The 24,681-nt window shown below is 41.6% G+C and overlaps 1 protein-coding gene across 10 annotated transcripts in view; it reads left to right on the top strand.

Annotated features, from left to right (window-relative positions):
• Positions 1-24,681, top strand: part of Tenm3 (teneurin transmembrane protein 3) — a 727,726-nt gene that overhangs the window by 258,841 nt on the left and 444,204 nt on the right. For all 10 annotated transcript variants that reach the window (XM_028854524.2, XM_028854525.2, XM_028854518.2 and 7 more), the window contains exon 2: positions 7,402-7,710. In XM_028854524.2, coding sequence (XP_028710357.1) covers positions 7,479-7,710 — 232 coding nt within the window. In that variant the 5' untranslated portion in view covers positions 7,402-7,478. The remainder of the gene's footprint in view (positions 1-7,401; positions 7,711-24,681) is intronic.

Here is a 24,681-nt window from a genome sequence, read left to right as displayed (position 1 = left end):
GCTATTGAGTGCTGTTCTTTGCTTAGCACAGACCTGTGTTGCTATGCCTCCTTTTCATTTGGGTGGCTTCTTTTCCTTTTTTTATGTCTTAGGGCCCACTGATGATCAGCTGTGGTGTGTATGAAAATGCATTTATTTGAGCTTAATTTTTCAAATCCTTTCATTGGGCATAGAATTTCAAATGACATTCCTTTCTTCCCATGCTTTAAAATATATACCCTCCTGTCTGTATGCTTATAGTATTTTCATTTAGATGTTCTCAGTATAGCACACTATTTTCTTTTCTTTGTCCTGAAAAGTATTTCTTTATTCCTGGGTTGGACAACAATTAAATGAGTTGGTGTAGATTTCTTCACATTTCTTTTGCCTGGGATTTGAGGTTCTAGCATCTCTACATTTGCAGTGTTCATTAAATTTGAAATATTTACACTTGTTTTTTTTTTCTTCAGATATTTTCTGTCCTCTCTTTTGTCTTATCCTTCAGGGTTCTGTCATTACACTGACTTCTTAAAGTGGGTCTGTGTCTCTGATGACGAGTTCATTGACAGACTTGTCAGTCCATTAGTTTTAGTGTATATTGTTTCTGTTTGTCTTCCTGAGTTTGCTACCTCGCCCTTCTGCGATATCTAATTGACCATTCTTCATCTTAGACATTGTAGATCCCCCCTATATTTGACTATAAGTTTCTTTTTGTAATCCTCTGACTATTTAAACATATGGGGTACAGCTATATGACTTGCTGCCTTAGTTACTTTTCTATTACTGTGATAAAACACCATCACCTAGGGAACTTAGAGACGGAAACGTTTATTTGGGGCTTGCAGTTCCAGAGGGATAGGAGTCCATCTCTGTCATGGCGGAGAAGTGTGGTCGCAGGCAGACACGCACAGTGACTGGAGTTGGTAGCTGAGAGCTGAGGGAGCCACATCTCCAACCACAAACAGGAAACAGAGAGGGAGCCCTGGAAAGTGTCCTTTTGAAACATCAAAACCCAGTCCCAGTGACCTCCTTCCTCCAGCAAGGCCACACTTTCTAAACCCACTCAGACAGTGTCACTAGCTGGGAACCAAGTATTCAATTGCCCAGTAATAAAGGAACATCTTATTCAAACTACCCCACCACACCCCCCTTCATATCCATGTCTCATAACTCTGGCGTCCGGGTCACTCTCAATTCGTGGCCTTTCCTCTTCATTATTTTCCTGCTCTTGTACACACCTGGATAAGAAGCATTGTGGATTTAGTCTTGTTCAATGACGAATACTTTTTTTTCCCCCTACAATATTCTTTAGCTTTGTGAAAGTCCAATTAAGCTATTTGGAAACAGCTGTTCATGTGTGGTCTTTTTTGAGATTTAAGAGGTGGGAATTGTCTTCCCTTCAGGCCTGGATTCCGCACAAAACTGAAACATTGTTTCCCTAAGTACAGGACCCAGTGCCGTCTGGGGCTCTTGCAGAGTGGCTGGCTGATAGAAGCCACTGGATACTTTCCCCCAGTGTAGCCTATGGAATGGGGGTGGTTTTGCCCTTGGCAACCATTGTTATTATCTGGAAACATGTTTGTCATGAACTGCTACTGCAGGCACTTAGTATGTAGAGGCTAGGGATAGCGTAACATCACAGGACAGTGTAGCACCTCAGAAAAACATTTTTTTTTTTCCTTCTGAGATGTCAGTGGGACTGAGGTTGGGAACACTGCCATCGTCATCAGCTAGGAACTGAACCCAGGTCCTCTGCATGAACAACAAGTGCTCTTCACCACGGTATCTCCAACTCCCACCTTGTGCTATTAGACAGATCGATAAATTGAGTTCCTGTGACTTGTCTTGCAAGTAAGAAAAAGTTGACTTTAGATTTATAACTGTTGTGCAATATTATCTTTGTTAACTGTCATGTTTCAAGAAAACACCTTGCATAGTGCTGACCTTCACTCAACCACTGATCCTCACTACCTTGGTTTTTCTCCACATTGGGATTCTCTTGGCAAGCATCACTCCTGTGACTTACAGTGACGCCTTTTTCTTGGATTCTCTTTCATATCTACTTGTGTTTACAATGAACCATTCTCTTTCTCTTGTGAGAAACTGGAAATCCAAATTAGTGGTACATGCAAACTTGACATTACCAAGAAAGTTAGCATAATATGATTTTATTTTTATACTTAATTATTTCAATTCTTTGGATTACAAGTTTGCCTCAGAAAATATAATTTTCTCTAAAAGGAACAATAGCAATTGATTTCCTCTGGTGTTCAATTGCTGTTAATCTATTCAATAAAAAGAAATACTTCGAAATGTACACAATACAGGAAGTTATGTTTACTGTTTGATTATTAACATAACTGGTAATAATTCATAAATACTAACTTATTAAGGAAATGTGACTTGTAACAAAAAGGTGAACATTTCTTGTTATTGTGTATGAATGACTTAATTGAAGTCTTTAGTCTAAAATGTTAGGGTGATAAGTTAGTGTTTCTCCAAAATCTGCTTGCTCTTTCAGGGTAAGTTTTTCAGCTAGAACGTGAGTGGGCGGGGAGTCTGTACTCAAAGTCTTCATGGTAACACTTGAGAACGTGGTTCTTACAGAACGTAGACATCGGACACGGGAGTAACTTTTACCAGCAGGTTCTTCTCTTTGGGGTTTACATGTTCATTTTTTTTTTTTTTTTTAAATCTCAGCTCTTAGAATTTTAGAAGTACATTTGATTTGAGAATGCCGATGATAGGTCAAAAATTAGAATCATTGGCATCAAGAGTTTGAAATCTACATAAACTCCAATTAAAAATCAGGTTAGTTTCTAGGTGTAGAATTTTTTAAAGTTGGTACTTGGGGATTGATTATTACTATCATTAAGAACATGTTTTTTTATTAAGTTCAGTTTTCTGTCAGGTTCAAAGTGTGTCTAAATCCTACATCTGGGTGCTGGGGAGACAGCTGAGTGGCTAGGAGCATTTACCGATCTTGTAGAAGACTGAAGTTTAGTTCCCAACACCCACATGGGGGCAGCTCACGGCATCATGTAACTCCAGCTCCAGAAGATCTGATGCCGCCTTCTGGTGTCTCTGGTCTCCTGCATGCATGTGCACATATACACATAGACACACACCCACCATAAATAATAAAATAAATCTTTAAATACTGAAGCCACAGTTGACGTTAGAGTGAACCTGTCAGTGTCCATAAAGCTGCAACCACTTGCCCATTCATTTATTCATTTGTTGAGTTACATCTTTCAAGGACCAGATACTCATTCGCTGCTGGGGCATTGCACCCCAACAGACAAGTGTGAACCCAAAATAGCATACACTATAATACTCCAAGTACATTGAACCCACTGAACCTCACCGCACAGTACACAGTAGTGCCGCTTCCTCCCATCTGTGACCATAAGGAGCTGTGGCTCACCGTCACTTCCCAGAATCACAAGAGCATTATTCCACGAGTTACTAGCCCATCGAAAAGATCAAAATTCAAAGTATAGCAACTACCCAATGTATATTGCCTTCACATCATCACATGTGTACAGTTAGAAAATCAAGCGTATCCATTCTGTCAGGACATCTGTACTGAGAAATAACAAATAACCTAGTTATGCAGAAGTTTTAAGTCCAGCTGTGATTTCCAAAGTACTATGATTTTTTTTTTTAAACTGGCCTGTTTTTTTTCAAGGAGGTAATGGAAATTGACTGTGTCCAAATGTCAGTATGCTGTTGGTCTCATATCAATTTAAAAAGCATGTTTTTGGTTAACTTGCTTTGCAATGCTTTATTTCCCAAAGGCAGCACCCCCTGCCCCATTTATGAAGTTCTTTATGTGGTGCCTGTGCACAATGACCTTCTCCTGTGTGAGACACCAGAAGTCATGATCAAAAGATGTCAACCGTCTAGCACTTCTCAAGCAGTTACAGTTCCTAATCTTCTCATTCTCAGCCTTGAGTGGAGGAGATAACCCACAAAACTGCCTTTTGAAATCATATTGAGCTCATTGACTTCCATCAGAAACGTGTCTGTAGTTGTAAGCATCACAGTGTAGATTAAGTCCTCAAAGAGTCTGAGCTATATACCAAAATGGCATGATAGATACAGAGGACTTTGTGTTGTTTCGAGTGCCTAATATCAGATTGCCTCTGCCTTTGATATTATATTTGATTTATCTTGATTCATCTCGGCAACTTAGAATTGCTTTGCAAACAAAACTTAGTTATCTGGTGTTATAAATGACCTATCATGTTAGAGTCCTGGTCGGACATTGGTGGTATGCTATTGTAGGGTCAGCATACGCAAAGCTGAGACACAGGATCATAGGTTCAAGGACAGCCGGGCCCGTGTAGCACAGCAAGACCCCTCATCCCCAAACTGGAAAAAAAGTTCAAGACCACTCTACCTACTAACAGAGAAACAGACAAATAAGAGGACATTAAACAGTGAGGCCGAGAAGCAACTAGCTCAGTGGTGTGGTACTTCCCTACCCAAGGCCCTGGGTTGGTTCCCAGTGCCACAGAACAAAACTAATGTTACCATTAATGCCAATATCTTAACATTTAATTAATGTTACAGTATCAGTTCTGTGACAATACACTCATGTTACCATATCAAAGAACTACATGAGTAACTCATTTATAAGAACACAAAATTGGACCATGAAAATTGAAAGTGAATTGCGCAGCACGTCAAAGGACCATACTTTGGAATATGGTTTTGCTGATCCCCTTCATTAAGAATGCTAATTTCAAAACAGATATCAACTTAGGATGCAATGTGGAAGTTCTGCAATGCCTTGGAATTCTGAATGTCTATTATTGAAATGCTTGAACTATATTTTCTGGTCAATTAAAAGGCTTTTTGATGACCATTTAATTTTGAGAATCTATATAGCCTTTCCTCCAAAGAGCCAAATGCTAGTTTAGAAAGGAAATTTGTGTTGAACTTAAGACATATTTATTCAATGTGTCAAAGGATGAAATTATAACAATGTAATTTAAAGATCGTTAAGGTCAATTAATGTCTTTTTCTTAAGATTCTGGAATCAGGCCACTGATCACTCTGTAACACAGAGTTGGTATTTTAATAGGTTCAGCAGTCAGGTTGGTTTTTATAAACAGAGAAGGGCTGTTTAAAAAAAAAAAAAAACGGAAGCAAAGAGCAATGAGCAATCATTTGGAAATTGTGCTTCCTGTAAGGTGAGAACAGAAAGAGAAGCTGGTTGGCCAGCAGTTTCTTTCAGGTTAGTTTTTGTAAGAAAAGCAGTGAGACCATGGTTACCATATTGATTGAAACTGGCTCCTTTGGTGAACTTGCATGAATCGCTTTCTCAGACAGTTAAAAGGATAATCCCACAGATTTTGCTCTAAACCCTAGCATGTGTGACCCTTGGGTGGCCTGGTGTAGGAGCCTAGTCCACATATAACCTCCTATAATGTCTATTGAACAATCGCACTGGAAAGCATGTTACTCTTTCACTAACCAAATGGAGGCTCCATTTGAGCAGTAACATTTTTTATTCACTCCTGGGTCCTCAGCACTCACGGAAGGCATTCAGTAAATATTTACTTAAAATAACTTCTGTCTTGTTAGCATAATAAAAATAAGGAAAGTCATAAATTTCCTTATAGTCTCTGTCACATTAGCTTAAGTTATTTTTTCATAGTGAGCTGAAAGGAAAGCTACGATAAGGAAATTCAGGTTTTATTAAGAACTATTAGAAGAATTGGTAAGAGAATAATGGAGCAGCGAATCAGAAAGTCAGTGAAAAATAGTACATTAAAAAATAAAGTCACGATAAAGGAAAAAATGATGGAGAAATGGGGACTGTTTTTGAACAATATGAAATATTAATAACTCCTTTGAACGGCCTAGTTCAATTCAAAAGTAGAGAAATACGGAACCCCATTGGAGGAAAGCCCTCACTGGTCATCCTTGCAGTGGGGCATAGAATCTGGGTGAAGACGTGGCATGGAGAGTATTCCAAATAGTTATAAACAAATACAGTGGGTGGTGGGATCATCCCAGCCCAGAGTTGGGCCCCGCTTCGAGTATCTGGGTGGAAGGCAGAGGCTGAGAGTGAGGCATGGGAGCTGTCATGGTAAGCTGGAAGAAGGAAGATTAGCGGCAACTTTGATGTAAGCGGTGCTGATGTGGGAGAATCAGAGGCTAGCAGACGCCACATCAGAAGCACATGAAGGACCTGTGGGACACATCTCATGAGAGTCCACAGTGAAGAAGGGACAAGAGCCTCTCCTGACATGGGGAATCTACACGGAAGAAAATACATAAGTGGAAGTCACAGCCCTATGGAGCCAGAAGCAAAGAGAGGACCAGGAGTCTGTTTCAAGTTGATTATGGAATCAGTGGGATAAAGAGTAGATTTAGGAGAGTGGGATTGAGGTGGGGTAATCCACTGAGGATTGAAGACGGAGCTCCCGGGAACCTTCAGGTTAAAATGAAGGACAAAATGAGACACAATAAGGACAAAAGAGGATCACAGAAGGCGGATTAGCCTTGGGCATCGTTCCCTCTTCCAGATAGCAGCAGACCCTGAGCCCTCTCCGACGTCAGTTCAGCAAATTCAGGGGAAAAGACAGTTGCTAAGCAAAGAAACACAATTTGCTCTGTTCCTTCTAACATAATCTTGCTATCGGCAGTTAAAAAAAAAAAAGACATAAAAGAAAGGAAAAAAGAAAAGAAGTGCCCCCATCAAATTAGCCACTCAAATTGCCTTAAATATCAGGGTAGAACTGATTAAGTTCACATGCGAGGGAAGAAAATAAGCGCTTTTTAAGGAGGGGGGCGTGAGGGGGGACCAGCTCTTTCCATAGTTCAAGACATTTAGGCCCTTAACACAGGAAAATTGCCCTCTGAAGCAAAACTCTTTGTTAAAAAAAAAAAATGAATAAACTATTCAATGCATTTGATGAAGTTCCAGCTGTAAGAATCTCCCAATTGTTCCTATGATTTAAAAAGGTGAAAAAAATAATAATAACATGCTTTTTTTTTTTTTTGTAAGGAAAAGAAAGGAAATTTATTTGCACAAAAAGTCAATACTATGGGAGAAAACTTTTCCACTACGGGATATCGAACAAACTACTGCCCCCAGTTTTGAGCTGGCTTCTGTAGTGATATTCAAGCTTGAGTTTCATTTTTGTTTTGTATTCATGGGGTGGGCATGGGGCAGGGGGGATCATGTCACGTGCTTGGTACGAATGGCCAGAGCCGAAAGTGTAGTCACACCTGTTGGCGTTACCGACTGTGTTTGTTAGGATCTTACAGAACCCGATTCCGTATTGAAAACCGGATTGTAGCTGGCAACGCTGCTCGTCCACCCATCAGTGGCGAAGGCTGGAAAGGGGTTCAGTCTGCGGATGGCTGGTACGCTGACATCATGCCAACCTTTTATCTCTGCAGGAAGGCCAGTGAGAACGGAACTCTGAGCGTGAAGTTCTGACGGAGCAGGACCCATGTGCCCAGAGAAGGAATGAAGTATGGATGTGAAAGAACGTAGGCCTTACTGCTCCTTGACCAAGAGCAGACGAGAAAAAGAGCGGCGGTACACAAACTCGTCTGCGGACAATGAGGAGTGTAGGGTCCCCACACAGAAGTCTTACAGCTCCAGCGAAACCTTGAAAGCTTTCGATCATGATTCGTCACGGCTGCTTTACGGAAACCGAGTAAAGGATCTGGTCCACAGAGAAGCAGACGAGTATACTAGACAAGGTAGGTACATACATAAAACCCAAGGCATGTACGCATGCGTGTTCCTAACTTAGCGGTGCCCCTGGGTTTCAAGCCCTAGAGGACGGAATGGTTATTTTCTTTGTCCTGAAAGCTGGTTCTGATTTTGAGATAGCCCAGTGGGTGACAAGGGTATACCAGAGGAGAGGTAGAAAGCCACCTGCGTGACACGTGGGTTCACAGACCTGGGTACGGACACCCGTGGAGAGTAATTCTCAGCCCCACATCTACGCATGTGTGAAGGTGAGAATGTTAGACAGGATCCAAGTATGTGCACAGCAGCCTGAAATTCAAGTTTTTCTTAGTTGAGCGAAGACACAAACACTGCTATTCGAGTTAGAGATGGTGAAGAAAAACAGGCGTTGAGAGAGAAACACCTCACAAGAACCCATGAGACTAGAGCTTGGGTTCTAGATAAGCTCACGTTCCAGCCAGGCCAGCCATCCGCTAGTGTCTGTATTGTACAAGAGTGAGCCATGGAAGGATTCCCTTTTCTTTCTCCCATGCAGCCGCATACCTTAACACAGCCAACATTTCCCAGATGACCCTACGGCTTGGTTATTTGCATATATTTCCTGACCATTTTTACACTCTTTTCCTCTGCTCCCTGTCTTGCCAGTACAACAGTGACTAGAATGACTGATCCTCATACTTTAAACAAGTAGCTTGTTTTAAAGTAAGGCACACAGCTACCTTTGGCTTGTAGAGTGTTGAGATGTGGGCAGATTTCCTCAGTAAAAATAAAAACCTCTTTCATGTGCATTTCAAATCCCATAGAGCTAGGGCCCCTTGGCTAATGTCATCAGGAAAGTAGAAGAAATGGAACTTTTGTCACAAAGGATAGATGCGTATGTTTTCAGTCACCTCGCTGACAGAAGCCACTAAGAACTTGACATGAGACTGGAGCAAATGGAGGGAACTTTAGGAAGTGATGATGCGGGACATCTGCCATTCCTGATTCCAACACTTGCCCACGCCGCTTTTCTCCTCTGCATCCCTGGAGAAGCCATTTTAAATGAAGTGCACGGGGATTCATTTGTCCCAATCAGTTTATATTCTAAACTAGATTCATTGGATTTCCTAGAGAGAAATTCCCCCTCAAAAGCATGCTGCACTAAACACTGAAATCTCACCAAAAAAAAGGGACAAAATAGCTTTAGATTTTTAATTCAGTTCAAAAGGGATACAGAAGAACATATTTGCTGTGTGCCCTTGGTAAGCCAGGGAACACTCATGTGATCCTCATACCATATCCTAGAATGCTGAACCTATTTTTTCCTCTCATATTGTCTACACAGCTGAAAGACATTACCAACATACATTTTTCACCATTTTTTTTTTAAAAAAGTAGGTGATGCATGCTATCCAAACCCTACACGAAGCCTTGCTTTTCTATGACAAAAATAAACGGTTAGTGCCACGTTGCGGGAAGAGTCGTAGAACGGCCCTACGTTGTCGAGCACTATTAGGGGAGAACTCAGTCACACATGTGGCAGAAATCGTCGGGGAGGCTCATCCCCACCCCAAGCAAGCATTGAGTTTTGGCAGAGCGGAGGATGCTTAAACAGGTTAAAAATAGCTCACTTAGATTTTCACCTCCAAGGCAGCGCTAATCCAGCGCAGGCTGTTGTTAACGACATTGGCGACACCATCTGTGGAAACTGTGGAACCCGAGTTCTTAGGGGACCAGGGAGAGTACTGTTGCTCAGCTCCTTGCAAGCCAGGGACTAGTGAAGGAGAGCATGAGCCAGGCAGCAGATGGAGGCTTCTCATCTGGATCCTCGTGGAGGAGCCGAAAAAGCAAAGGGAAAGCCAAAGTGTAGTGCTTAGAGGTGCTAGGACTCAGTCCTCAGGCCCCTGAAGTAGGATTCGTTTAAACTCATCCATGGCAAGTACGGCTAACTCTGGCTAAGGTGCACCTGTGTGGACTGTGCCCTGATACACTAAGTGGGCTGTGTGTGGTCACCTGATGGAGGCCCCGCAGCAATCCCGTTCACAGACTGAGACAGGGAGACTTGGAGATGCCATGGCTAGCTCTCCCAGAGTTGCGACTTACACGGAGGCCCATTGAACCTCCAGCCTCCAGAGCCTAGCCCCTGTGCTCTGTGCAGGTACCCCAAAAGAAAAAAGTATAAAAATCGCCACTTGCCTTACTACAGTAAATTTTCTTTGATTTCTCCATTCCCACGTGATGGTTTGGATAGTGAGAAGTGAGCACATCCAAGTCATGCACAGGAAATGAAATTGATCTCAATTTCTGGCGGGTAGATGAGGATGAACATTCTCTGTCTCTGTCTCTCTCTCTCTGTGTGTGTGTGTGTGTGTGTGTGTGTGTGTGCTGTGAAAGCCAGAGGTTGACACCCAGCCAAGTACTTCTTCCATGGGTGCTGGAATCGGAACTCATGTCCCAATGCTTGCACAGCAAGGGAGCCATGTCCCAAGGCCAGACTTCTCCTTTGTCCTTCTCAGAGCAGGACTGGTAGGTTAGCAGAGAAGCGAATAAGCAAGCTTGCTATCAAATTATGTTTTTCTTGAGCAAGCATAATCAAAAAAAATCTCCCAGGCTTTCTTTTGCTTTGAACCTGACAAATGTCAATTCTTCCTTACTGACTATTATGCTGTGGGATTAATTATTTAATTGACAAAATGTGCTTCCTGCCACAGCTCCTGACATCATACACACAATAAAAATGAAAGATTAACAATATTAGCAGTAGCCAGAGATCTTTGAAACAGTTCCAGAGAATCATGCTAATTTAGCTCATCTACAGAGTTTTAAAGCAGATTGTTCCCTGGATCCTGCATCCCTCTGTTCCTTAAGTGACACAGGAAAATGCCCTTTCACCTGCAGGAAGGGATGAATAGAGACCCCGTTGATGCACATGGCGACCTCAAATGGAGAAATACAAGGTTTTTATTTTTATCAACAGATTTTGCTGGCCTGTCATCACCTTCGATTTTAATCAGATTTTTATGGCTTTGCTGACTGGCAGGTGACTCCTGCTAATTACATGTTATATTTAGATCTTGTAAAGCTGAGATGATTTCAGTTTCACAGCTATGGGCAAGTGGATTGGATCTCACACAGATCTCTCTCTACATCTCTTCCTGTCTCTCTGTCTCTCCCTCTCCTTCCCTCTCTCTCCCTCTCCCTCTCTCTCCCTCTTTGTCTCTCCCTCTCTCTTCCCCCCATCTTTAAATCTCCTGGTGCCTTTTTGGCCGACAGAGAGAATTGCTCACTCTGCAGTTCTGCGGCTGTCTGTACATGTGAGAGGTTTGGGGTGACAATGACATGTTCTGCATTCTTAGATACTGTTTTCCTTGATTCCTCTTTGAGGAGAATTTACCTCATCAGGTCACAGACACATTTCTCACAAAACAGCTGCCTACCATCAGCCCCCAGTTTAGGAGAAGGGATAAAATACAAGATTTTTTTTTTTCCCCATGCTAGAGCCTAAGTCCATGTGCCTCTAGTAATTCCTGACCAGACAAGAATAGATATCAACCCCAACGTGGAATATTGGTTCTAGGGTTGAAATGTGAAAGGCATTTTCTCTAAGAATAAGAAAACTTTAGTTCCTCTGAACCACAACCCTACAAAAGTCCACGGCCCCCTTGAAATAGTCCCAAACCTAGTGTCTAATATAGTCTTCTGTGTGAGTGTTATGAACCTTAGAATTGGAAAACACACACACACACACACACACACACACACACACACACTCCGTGCGTTTTTTAATTTCTAGACTGGCCCCAGAGAGGAAGGTTATCACTGTCAACATCGTATCTATGCTGATGCATCACTGCAATCAAAACAGGAACTACGTTTGTACAGAAGGGGGAAGTCACATTGAAGACGGCTCTGGGTGGTGGCTCAGCATGACTCACCTCTGGTCTACGCTAGCTGTGTGGCTCCGCCCTCAGAAGAGCATCCCTTTGGGACTTGCTTCCTCTTTAGTCCTGTGATAATACAGTTCCCAGAGCCCCTGCTCCCACAACTGGGCACTGTCACCTCATCCCCGGTTAGTCTAGGTTCACTATAGTTCATGTGTGGTTTGGTGAGTTCTGCTGGTGAGCCGTGAGAGAGAGGAGACAGGGAGAGGAAGGTACCTCATGTGGGCCACCTCCTGAGCTAAGTCTCCCTGACCACGGGCTGGGGCAGACTTGCATGGTAGACAAGCACTGTGCCACCTGGCCACATCCCCAGCCCTGATCCATCTTTCATGTGTAATTCTGCCCCTTGTTGAAGAAGAACCAACAGGGCCCTGGAAGAGTAGTCTGGGCTCTCTGTAAATGTAGGCCCCGGATTCTGGTACAGTCGTGGCTTGAAGGATTCCCCGTTCCGCCCTCCTCCTAACTGACCAAGCTCAGTGATGATCCCGGATCAGCTGCGCAGAGGAGATGAGGAACTGTTAGGGTTCTGAAGGGCTGCGTGAAGGCAGGCGCTCCTTCATTTGTGCCTCGTGGGAATTCAGAACGGGCAAAGACCAGAAAGAAGGCCGCTGTAGGTTCAGAGTTCTAGACAGAGGCTGGCCTGTCTCTGAAGTGACACTTAGGTGAGTGAATGTCCCTCTTACAGGGACAGCAGCTCTCTTGTTCCCTCAGGCTGGAGGGAAGCCTAAGCAGATACCCTTTTCCACTCTTGGTATTATTATGTGAAGGCCGATTTGGAGATCTGCTCCAGGGAATAGAAAGTCCCGTTCTTAGGATGTAGTATGAGACTTCCTGTGGTTTCTCACAGAAGCCCAAGAAAACAGCATGCCTACTGGCACCCAGCAAGCAGTGAGCGGCTTAGGAGGCAGAGGAACAGAACAGAGGCTCCCAAGGAAAAAGGATAGGGGAGATAAGAGAAGTAAAGTAGAAAAATAGGGGGGCCGAAGAGACGGGTCAGCGGTGAAGAGCTTGTGCTTCACTTGCGGTGGCTTGGAGGGTGGCTACAGCCACTTGTAATTCCCTCTCCCAGGGAATCCCACAACTCTGGTCTCCTTGGGCACCTGGACTCACATGGACAGACCCACACACAGACACACAGACACATGCCTAATTAACTATATATAATAACACCTACAGAAACCCGTAACCACAGAACTTACAACCAACAAAAGCAATGATAATCAAGTACTAGAAGGAGGAAAAAAAAAACCCCATAATTTACAAACCAAAAAATAAAAGAGGCTGGAGATATCGCTCAGTAATAGAACCCATGGTTAGCCCTGAATTTACTTCTCAACACCAAAATTAAAATAAAAACAGGTAAGGTAAAATAAATAACTTGTTGAAGAAAAGAGTGTAGTCTTAGTAGAAATCCAAATGAATGATTTTTGAATGACAAATAGATACCAAAACAGAAAGCAAAATTCAGATGCACACATACCCACACACTTACACATATATGTGAGCAGTACAAAACATACACATGTAGCACACATTCATGATACACTGTATACACATATACAGTATACATACAAGCACAGCCAAGAAAAAAAAATGCTTTAACTTTAGGAATAAAGATATCTTATACTTTTCTAGCAAGACAAACAAGTTGATCTTCTTCTCATTTACAAACATAAGATGATAAGAATTTCTACTGTGCAAAGCAGAAATTACAGAGGAGTAAAATGATGTTGATTGGGATAGGAAACGGCAACCCTAGGATCCTGTCCAAAGAGGAGATAGCTGTGAAAAGGAAGGGTGCCTCTTCTCACCCGTCACTAAGTCTGTGACCATGGCCATTCTACCCAAAGACTGGTCAGGCCAAGAAGAGCACACACATGTATTATGTGTCATGGGAGCTTACATAAAGAGATGAGAATTCTGGCCGCAGATAAATGTGTATGGTTATGCTTAGATTGGGTGAAGAGGTAAGATAATATTGAAGAGGTATGGGCCGATGGAATATTATTTGATACTGATAATAGAAATAAAACATCCTGGATTTCAATTTGTTAGTGTTTTGACACTTTGGATCCATAAAACAAATAGACAGCAGACAGACTAGCAAGAGAAAAGGCACATTAATTAGTGTGTATTGACAAACCAGCATGGGCGTCACACAGAGGATGAACCCTCAAGAGCCAGGGAGATAGTTTACACCGCACTGTAAACTTCAGAATGGAGTGCAGGGCTTCTTCTGGGTTGTGACTTGGTGACTTGCTTCACAGAAGGGGGCTAAGGGGAGAATGACCTTTGTACCAGAGATTAAGGGCAACAGATGGTCTCTGGGCTCCCAAAGGTCCAGGCTTGATTATCCTTCTCATTACAACAGCTAAAGAAATAAGTAATGATGAAAACCAGAAAGAAAAAAAAAAAGACATATAATCCATGTTCACATTAGGAAGAACAGGAAAAGGGGATTCTAGTGAGCCCCAAAGTCCGTCTTTGGGGAACTGATAGGAGCTTTAGTTTTAAAAAGAGGAAGAATCATGACGGGAATCAGGAAGGACGCGTGAGTAGGTAACTGCCACTCTAACTGTGGTCTGGATGGTCACTATCTTGGTTCTAGTTCAGCAAGGTGTCCTTTGCTGGAGTGGACATCCTGTTTCTTAGGCGTTACTTTTACTCCAGGGCACAGCCTTGATGTCACGGATAATGGCCCTCACCTTGTGAAGGGTTTTCTCCCATGAGGCTGTGCTGTGCCTGGATTTCACGCTGACTGCTGATTCAGGGCAGTGATTGTTACTGGGCTCTACCTCTGCAAGCCTCTCCCTTAGCTGATCCTTGTGATGTCCACCAGAAGAATGCAGATGAGACAGAGGATAACACAGAAGATAGTGTATGTTACAGAAGACTACAAGGCACTCTTCCAGGTGGGAGTGGCCAGTAGCCAAGGAGATCACTGAGAAGAAAGGATTCTCATGGGGTGAGCATGGCCAACCCCCACCTCCAAAAAAAACCCACTCTCATGGGGCAAAAGTGGGCAACAGCCAAGGGGACCACTGTGCTTATTACTTCCGTTCTTAGGTAGACTTCATGCTGTGTCTTAAGTGTCTCAGACAGCTTTCTTGGAGGGCATTTTCCCGTCCAGGTGGTTCACAGGTCCATCCATGTGGATTAAATCTTAATGGAGAGGGCCAGAGAATCTATTTGTTCTTTGTCAGAGAGTCCCCCTGCTAGACAGTAATCTTCTAATCTACAGTTTAGAACGTCCAAGTTCAACCCAGGGGCAGAGACACAGTTCACGCCTTATTGTTCTGCCTGTCCTCAAAGTCCTTCGGTGTTTAGTTCCTGCTTTTACAAGGAACTGTGGGTTATAGTGGAAGACTCCATCCTCAGTGACCTTCAAGGCCTCTAAGACCCGACTGGTTTAGGAGTTCAGAACCAGACTTTACGCATTGTATAAGGACGGCAGCGTAAGAGGCCTGGCGGTTCTCTTCCTTACCTTTGTGCCTTCAGCCATGAGGGAATGAGACAGTCTAGGGTTGCCAACTCCTAGAGAGACAGTCCTTGAGCGATGAACATGACTGTGTTGCAGAGATAAGCAGTCGTCCAAAGTGAAGCATACACATATAAAATGAAGAAGAGACGCCCGGCTTTCATCCTGCTTTGAGTTCCCTTACTGACTGGAATAAGCAGTAAATGCGTTCTTGAAAACATAGTTCTTAGCTGCCAAGCATAACCTGTTTTGCTCCTACCATTTTCTCAAATGCAGAGGGCCATATCCGAGGTAGCACATCTCGACACCCATCATACATATTAGCCCGATGTGGAGGGCCGTGACTGTAGTCCCAGCACTTGGGAGGCTGATGCAAGAAAGGACACTGCGCTTTCAAAGCGGACTTGGGCTGCATGTCATTTGTCTGTCAGCAAAAAGGATACACATTTAGGGCAGGTAAAGATTCAGAGAGTCTGTCGACACTGGGCCATAGTATTCAAGAAGAGACAGCCACTGAATAAGATGGAAGGGCCAGGACGGGGCAAGATGAGAGCGAAACCTCACGCAGTGAGGGCAGAGCGGCAGGGAATGTAGAAGGATCACCAAGATGGACAGGTTCACAGGAGGATGGGGCTGCAAGGAAAGGTGCTCAGGAATCTCTGCAAACTCCGATGGCTGGGAAAAGTGGTGCCAAAAGTCAGCGAATTCCTTCCAAAAATCACGTCTCATCTGAAGGGAAGGAGGGGAAACCCTTAAGAAACAGAGCTTTCTCTGAGCGAAATAATTGCTATCTTGCATTCATGAAATAATGAAAAACATGCATTTGAATATGAATGTCAGGAAAGGAAGGTGATCATTAGGGGAATGAAAACGCACAATAGACCTACCTAATTAGCAGGGGGAAAGGGGAATGAATAGCAATCTGGCCAAATTAGCAAAAACAGCTCCCAGGAAAAGGAGGAAACAAGGAAAATCATGAATAATCATAAAGCGAGATGGAAGGAATCACGTCTATAACACGCATTGTATGAAATATAAATGTTCAGAACTTTGACATAAGCTATTCACGTGGTTCATAAAAGTTATTGGTATTCATAAGGAACGTGCTGAAAACGCCTTCTTAAAAGGTTAAAAATAAAGAGACACCAGGTAAATGCATGCAGTAAACAAAATAAGGGTACCTTTATTAATATCTATAAAGATAGAAGTTATTATTAAAAAAATTTAATAGGAACGGGGGAATAGCTCTGAGATGGAGTACTTATGTATAGCCTATGTGAGGCCCAGAGTTTCAAACCCACCATGCAACAAAGGCAGACTCTTCAATTACATCCATTAAAAGGTGTAATAGTTAAAAGTTTATAAAGCAAAAAGTATTATAAAAAAAAAAGAAACCTCATTAAAAGACACTTATAATGTGTTATTTTAAATTGTCCTCTTCAGGATCAGCCAGATGTAAAAGAAAAAATAAGAGAACAAGCTGGTAAGCTTGGTGGTTTGTATAGATGACCCTCAAATTATAATGCTGAATAGAAACGGTGCAGTTACAGTATTATGGAATAATTTTCAGAAACCAATTAGGTATGTCTATAATCATAAAAAAATGAAACAAAATATTCATGAGATTGTATAATCAAAATGTGGTCACAAAATAGAGTAAAATTAAATGACAGAAAGATAAACCAAAATGCTTTTTCTCCCCATGGATTATTATGTTCATTGATTGTGAACAGAAGCAATAGAAATTTTTTTTAAAAAAAATGTTCTACTTCTAAAATTTATAGAAGATGCTAAAAGCCATAATAATGAAAAAATATCGACAAGGAATATATTTAAAGAATAAAAACCAACAATGACAGAACTTGCCATACATCTTAAGAAATGAGGAAACAGCAGAAAATACACCAAAGGAAGTAAGAGTTAGGCCACCAATGTAAAACTAGAATTTAAAACAAAGAAAAATGTTGATTTGTTAAAAGGGCTGGGGCTGGGCATGATGTCCAAGCTCTCCTCTGACGTAGAGACTGAGGCAGGAAGAGCACATGTTCAAGACCTGTCTCTAAATTAAAAGGGAAGAAAGAGGGAGGGTAAGGACATAGCTTCACAGTAGAGTACTTGCCTAGAATGTGTGAGGCTCTGGGTTCAGTCTCTAGGAGCACAGACTAAATAAAGTCTCCTAAATATGAACGTGCATGTTAAGAACTCAGAACATGATGGAGGGGTTGTATCCACTAAATGGGGGCTAAAACGGGAGTATGAAAACCTCAGAGGAATTATTGCTTCTCAAAAACGATGATTAATCCAGAAAATTTCAGAGCAGGAAGGAAGACTTGTTAAGAAAAATTAGCCTTGAGTACATTCAATCCAGTGTTTCAAAAGCTGTCTGGCACAGTCCTCCTCAAGTGATGCAGGGTAGGAGCTGTATAGACTACATTGTTTCTCTGTACTGTGTACGTTTTTAAATCACTTTCTTCATGTCAAACCCCACCAATATATAAGGGAAAGAGTCCAGTAGATCAAATTATTAACCAAGTATTTATTAATCTTACAGGCAATGGAAGGCTTTTTTGGTGTTAGAAAATCTGTTAACATAATAAGGTTAATAAATCAAAATATAAAAGCATGATGTTATCAGTAATGGTGGAAAAGTTTTAGATAAAATTTAGAAGACATTCTTTTTAAAAGAAAACATACTAAGTAAGAACAAGAAAGAACCCATGAAATATATATATATATATATCATATTTAAGATGATAGATATACATAAGTACATCAAATTTTAGATGATACAGATATATAAATATGTCATTTTAAGATGTTCTTTGAAACATCTAAACAGTACTCTAAATAGTGAAATACTAGGGTCTTTCATTTAAAATCAGTAGCATGTAAATGATTCACCTAATGTCAGAATTAGTAATGAAAATTATTTTTGATATTTTGGTATCTGTGATATGAGAAGAAAAAATGGTGGATATATATTTTGGAAAAAGTTAAATCAGCAATTTTTTTTCACTACGTGATTACATGCCCACAAAACCATGTGCTGTAGAATATAAAGATAGAATCTGAAGTGCATTTGATATGTAAATTAATTCAAGCTTAACATATAGACAACATAAGTATTATAATATACAAGTTAAAAGTATAGATTGAGATCCTGACGACATGTGTTTGAATCTCAGTTTGGCCATTCATTAGCTGTGTGGCCGTTTTATCTTAACCAGAGAGTTTGCTTGGAATATACTTAATTTTTCTGTGCCTCAGTTTCTTTGTGTTTTTTTTTTTGCTGTGTCTTTGTTTCAAGTTTTATTTGTTCATTTTTGTTTTTAAAAATGACTTTCACTGTATAGTGAAACACTGGTCTAGAACTCATTGTATGGGCAAGGTTGACCTTGAACTCACCACCTGTCTCAGCCTCTGCAGTGCTTGGATTAATAGGCATTTTCTTACCTGTAGATTTTAAGTGTGAGTGCCAATATGTGAACCACCTAAAAGAATGTCTGGTGCCAGCCTGGGCTACCAAGTGAGTCCCAGAAAAGGCGCAAAGCTACACAAAGAAACCCTGTCTCGAAAAAAAAAAAAAAAAAAAAAAAGAATGTCTGGTGCATATTATCTACTGTTATTATTAAGAGGTCATAATAATTGTTAATTATTGATAATTGGCTAAATTTGGAAGTAAAAACTGTGCTGCCATAATGGCAACTATCACTGAAGAACTCTTTAAGAGAATGACATGGAGACCTCATGAAATACTGCTATACAACAAATAAGATCTGAATGACTAGGAAGAGAGTGATTTGGGGATGAGAAGATGGCAATCTGAAAAAAAAAAAAACAGTTCTCACAAAATAAATACACAAAAATGAAAGCTGTTGAATGATATCCCAGTGAGTTTGGATTATTGTAAATTCAAGCAAATGATTTAAAATTCATTTGGAAGAATGAAAGTCTAAAATTAGACGCAAAACACATGTAAAAGGTGAATAGTGGGGCTGAAGTGGCCTTGTGTACACTGTCTATAGTATGAAGTACTGTGTCACATCGATGTGTTGTTGGTACAAACACTAAGAAGCAGTTCAGTGTCACAGAGTAACATTTTAGAAATAGATCGAAGGATATAGAGAAACTTAACACAAAACAAAAAAATCTAATTCAGTAGGAGTTGATAAATGGAGCTGGCACAACTGGTTATCCATCTGGAAGAATATGAAATTGGACCCATATCTCTCAACATATTCAGAAATAAATTAAGATGGATTAAAGACAAATGTTGGGGGAAAAAAAGCAATAAGAATTCTAGAAGTTAATTTGAAGTCGGGGTAACACACAGACGGCTTGGGCGATGAGTAGCAGAAAGCTCCAGACACAGTGACTGAAACACCTGAAGGAATGATGTTCTCCCAAATAATATGAACGGCCAATGATCAAAGCTGCCACCCAGCAGCCAGGATCCTCCATCTTTTCTGCTCTGCCACCCTTAGTGTGTGGCTCTCATCCTGCGGATCCCTAAGTGGTTGATGCACTTCTGCTGTATTCCTGCTGAAACAGGAGTGAATGCAAGGGCGTGTGGCCCCTTCTACGTGTTGAACGATTTCTCTTGACTCCCCTGAGACTTCCAGCAACTCCCTTTTTCAGAACTCTGCTGCATGGTCCTTCTTTGCTACAGGATGAAAAGAAACATTCTATTTTTGTTCAGGAGTTTTTATAACAGAGGTGGCCAGGAGAAAATGGTTGTGAATCCATATAGTCTGTTTCAAGGACTACACAGACAACCCAAAATTAGAGGGGATTTCAGTGGGAGCAGAAACTGTAGGAGGAATAATATGCTTAGATGACAATTTTTATTTAAAACTATTTGCATATAAACTATAATACCCCCAAACAAAACCACTATAGCAAGGAAAATATATTTCTAACTTGTGTACATAGAGAAGATCTCTATAATAATAGGGTTGGAGAAATGACTCAGCATTAAGAGCACTTGTTCTTACAGAGGACCTGGATTCAAGTCCTACCACTCACGTGATATCTCACAACCACCAGCTCCAGTTCCTGGGGATCCAGTGCTCTTTTCTGAACTCAGGGGACACCAGGAAAGTAGGCAGTACACAGACACACAGACATACATGCGGGCAAAACACTCATGCTCAATAAAAATAAATATGAATCCTTTAAAAATATGAATTAGTAAGCAACATTTACAAATTGAAGACAGATACTGTGATGGTTTGAAAGAAAATGCCCCCGAAGGAAGTGGTACAATTAGGAGGTGTGGACTTGTTGGAGGAAGTGTGTCACTGTAGGGGTGGGCTCTGAGGTCTCTTTTGCTCAGGCTTCCCTCAGTGTGACCGTTAGATCACTTCCTGTTGCCTGCCTATGAAGAAGATGTAGCGACTCTCGGCTCTAGCACCATGTCTGCCTGCATGCCTCCATGCTTCCCACCATGATGATAATTAATGGACTCAACCTCTGAATGGTACGCGAGCCACCACAATTAAATGTTTCCTTTACAAGAGTTGCCATGGGCTGGGTGGTGGTGCACACATTTAATCCCAGCACTCAGGAAGCAGTGCCAGGCGGATCTCTGTGAGTTCAAGGCCAGCCTGGTCTACAGAGTGAGATCCAAGACAGGCACCAAAACTACACAGAGAAACACTATCACGAAAAACCAAAAAAAAAAAAAAAAAAAAAAAAAAAAAAAAGAGTTACCATGGTCATGGTGTCTTTTCACAGCAGTAGAAACCAAAACTAAGACAGATATCAGTTTGGTGGATAATTAGCAGGAATACAGCCTTCAGAATAAGGAGTCCACATGAAAAGATAGGTAAGCTGGTTTTCCTCTGATTCTGGGAGAGGTAGGAGCCGATTCCACAACTCTTCTCTCAGACCCCCAACCATGACTGAACTCCGCTGTCCTTCTGTGGGTCACTTGGCATCCAAGGGCTCCACTGTGACTTACCCGGGGGACCTCCTCCTAGCACAGCCCGCGGACAACTCACAGAAGAGTGTCCCGGAAGAGGAAGAAGTGTCTCCCTGGCTATAATGAAGAGCTCAAGCTTCCAAAGAGGCGGTCTCAGGTCTAGGGTGCAGCTGATGGAGTTCTTCCGATCCACACGGCTTATTGAGCTCCGTGCTCCATCCTGGCATCCTACGAGTCGTTTTCACAGGGGACCACAGCCAATCCTCATCAACTTCTGCACACGGTACATTCTTACCTCAACCAATCCTCATCAACTTCTGCACACGGTACGTTCCGAAAGTGAGAACTTTCTGTGCGCTTACCTTTTGGGGGCTGAAGAAGGAGCAGAAAGAAACAATATCAACAAAGAAGCAATTCACAAATGGGGCTCTCCGAGGCTTTATTCAAAGGCACGCATAAAAGAGCATGAAATATAGAGACAGTAAAATTTTACTTACAGAGTCCCCGACGGCAAAATTGGGATTTTGAGAATCCCCGGGAGAATGAAGAGACAGCACAGTATTGACACCGGCTGAATTACTAGTGTGGGTCTTTGAGGGGAACACGTCCAGTTTTAAATCACCAGAAAATAATCTCTGCTTTGGGAGCGCAGCATGTATGCCATTCAGTCTGAGGGCAGGGGACAAAAACCACCTCCCAAGTCAACCAGACAGAGCTAAACCTGGCCTTCGTGTCAGGAGCCCAGCCCAAAGGTGATACTGTTCAACACACACATATACAGACACACACACATATACACACTCACACACATATACACACACTCACACACATACACAGACAACACACACACATACACAGACATACACACATACACAGACAACACACAGACACACACACATATACAGACACACACACATATACACACACACATATACACACACTCACACACATACACACACTCACACACATACACAGACAACACACACACATGCACACACACACACCTCACACACCACACACACATACATACTCATACACGTATACACATACACACATGCACACACACACACACACACACACACACACACACACTTCTTTCTCCATTCCTCTCCTTCCTATCTCTCTGTGATTTTGAGACAAGGTCTCACACTGTAGCCCAGGCTGTCTTGGAATTTACTGTGTAGCCCAGGCTGGCCTCCAACACCACAGTCCTAGAACTTCAACCTCTAATGCTGGGATTACAGAGTCAACACCAAGGTTCTTTTGTAAGCTCTTTAGATTTAGCTCAGAGATGAAATATAAGCGTCTCTGGTGCCGCAGGAAATTTTAACCCTATAGATACACAATTCTATCAAAGCCTTTTTCTCCGTTTCCTTCTCTTGAGCTTCTGTATTTTTAAATCGTAGTCTCAAGTCCATCGCCTGCCATTTTCTGTCACTACATACTTCCACAGTTGAGAAAGCTTTACCATTTAGTAAGTCTTTCAGAGAGGTGAGGAAATATGAGAGCCAGACTTGTCACATTCCACACAGACAATAGCTGGTCAGTTCCAGGAATAAGTAGGGTCATTCCAAACCATTTTTCTTGTTGGCTCTTTCTTTTCAATTTCTACTATAAAACAGCATAAGAAGTTAGATGTGTTCTGGAATATCTCGGAGTAGGTAAAATCTCTTAGGTTATAAAAGACTAAATATTAAAGAAATCTTCATGAATTAGACTCCATCAAACAAATAGTTCTGCTTACGTACAGTATCTTTAAGCAAATGAAAATGCAAGCTATGGTCTATGAAAAAATATTTCTGTGTACATGTGTGTATGTATGTGTTCAAAGGGCTTGTATATAGAATATAATATATAATATACGATATATAGAATAATATATAGTGTGTCTATAAAAGATATAATCTATAGTATATCAAAAAGAGTGCCTACATCATTTATAAGAAAACTTGTATAAGAAATGTTACCTAAAAAGTACACAAATTTTAATATATATCAGATGAAGTACACAGAATCATTAGCCACCAAAGAGATGAAGATTACAGGTGCAATGGGAATCTTTAACTCTCCATTAGAATTCCTGGAATGAAAAAGAACAACTTTCAGGAGTAGGTATTCAGTTATTCAATGAATCTCATACTTGGAAGGTGGAGGCAAGGTGATCAAAAGTTAGCCTGGGATACTTAGTGAGAACCTGTATCCACAAGACGAACAAACAAAAAACACCAAAAAATAAGCCTGGCAAAAAGTCTGGATAGGTTAAAGGAGTTTGCTGCCGAGCCTGATAAATGGGACATGCAATCCCAAGACCCATAGCGTGGAAGAGAGCACCAATACCAGCAAGTTGTCCTCTGCCATGTGTGCCGTGGCATGTTCATGCCTACACACTCGCACACACAAATAAACACAACTGCCCTGTGACTGTTTAGAAAGGGAACTGATTGGCAGTGTCATGTAAGGGTGAATTTGGAATAATGCATTTCTCATACATCGCTGACGGAAAGTGAAATGTGAATTGGCACAACCACTTTGGAAACTGGCAATTTGTTATAGGCAGTTAACTGTAACACCCTGCCACATCCCCTGATCCAGGAATTCAATTTCCCAAGTATTTACTTGAAACAATTAAGAACATGTGTTCATAGCCCCCATGTTCATAATGGGCCCAGAGAAAGTTCACCAGGTAAATGAATTTTTGCAAAGCGTGGCATATTCATTCAAGTGAATGTGACCTGACAGTACCAAAGAATGACATTGACATGTGACAACATGGAAGGATATCAGAAACATTCCACTAATCAAAAGGATCCAGAGTCCATGCTGCATGGCTCCATTAACATGCTAAAAGAGCAGACAGGGCTGATCTATAAGAAGCAGGGGAATGCTTGTCCGTTAGGGGTTGACGGGGCATGGAGGAACCTGGTGGGCTCGGTACAGAGGCGCCATATCTGATTGAGACTTGTGGTGGCTGCATTTCTTACAGAGCATAAAGTGTCTGCTTTGGTGAGTTTTCCTGTATATGAAACTTTCTTAACCAGCGATCCCCAAAGCAAACCAAAAGTAGACATGGTCAAACATGGCTAATTGAATGTGGCACATTTGGGGTTTGTAGTTTTCTCCTCCTTCAAGTTCAGCCAGGGTGAGATTCCATTTGGTGGCGTGTGCAATCACGGAGTCTCTGCTGAGCTATAACCACAGTCCTCACTTAAAAACAACCTCAGACGCCGTGGTACCAAAAGGTTCTATTGAGTGAAAGCACATTACAATAATAATACACATGACATATCCCAGATCATGCTCCAAGAATTAAGAGGTGGTGTCATGTCAATGGGAACTTGCCTTTCAAATATTTCCTCAGTTTCCTAATAGAAAAAGTCTAAGCACTTAGATATTGATTACGAGTGGGTGAAGGCAGTTGACTATTAACAATATTACTAAAATGATAGTATTTAAATGCTTCTGTATGTTCCGAATAGATGAAAAGAATTGAATTCGTATTTCTTAAAATGTAGGACATGAAGTTATACATATAATTTTAGAATGTCACAAATAGCATCGGGCAGATATAAAAATAGTATTTATAACTCCTCTGATTAAAGTATTAATTATGTGGGGCTGCCAAGATGGCTCCGTGGGTAACAACGGCACTTGATGCCAA

The sequence above is a fragment of the Peromyscus leucopus genome, chromosome 17, assembly GCF_004664715.2.
Source record: "Peromyscus leucopus breed LL Stock chromosome 17, UCI_PerLeu_2.1, whole genome shotgun sequence".
Lineage (NCBI taxonomy): Eukaryota > Metazoa > Chordata > Mammalia > Rodentia > Cricetidae > Peromyscus > Peromyscus leucopus.
This window is presented reverse-complemented; position numbering and strand designations above follow the sequence as displayed.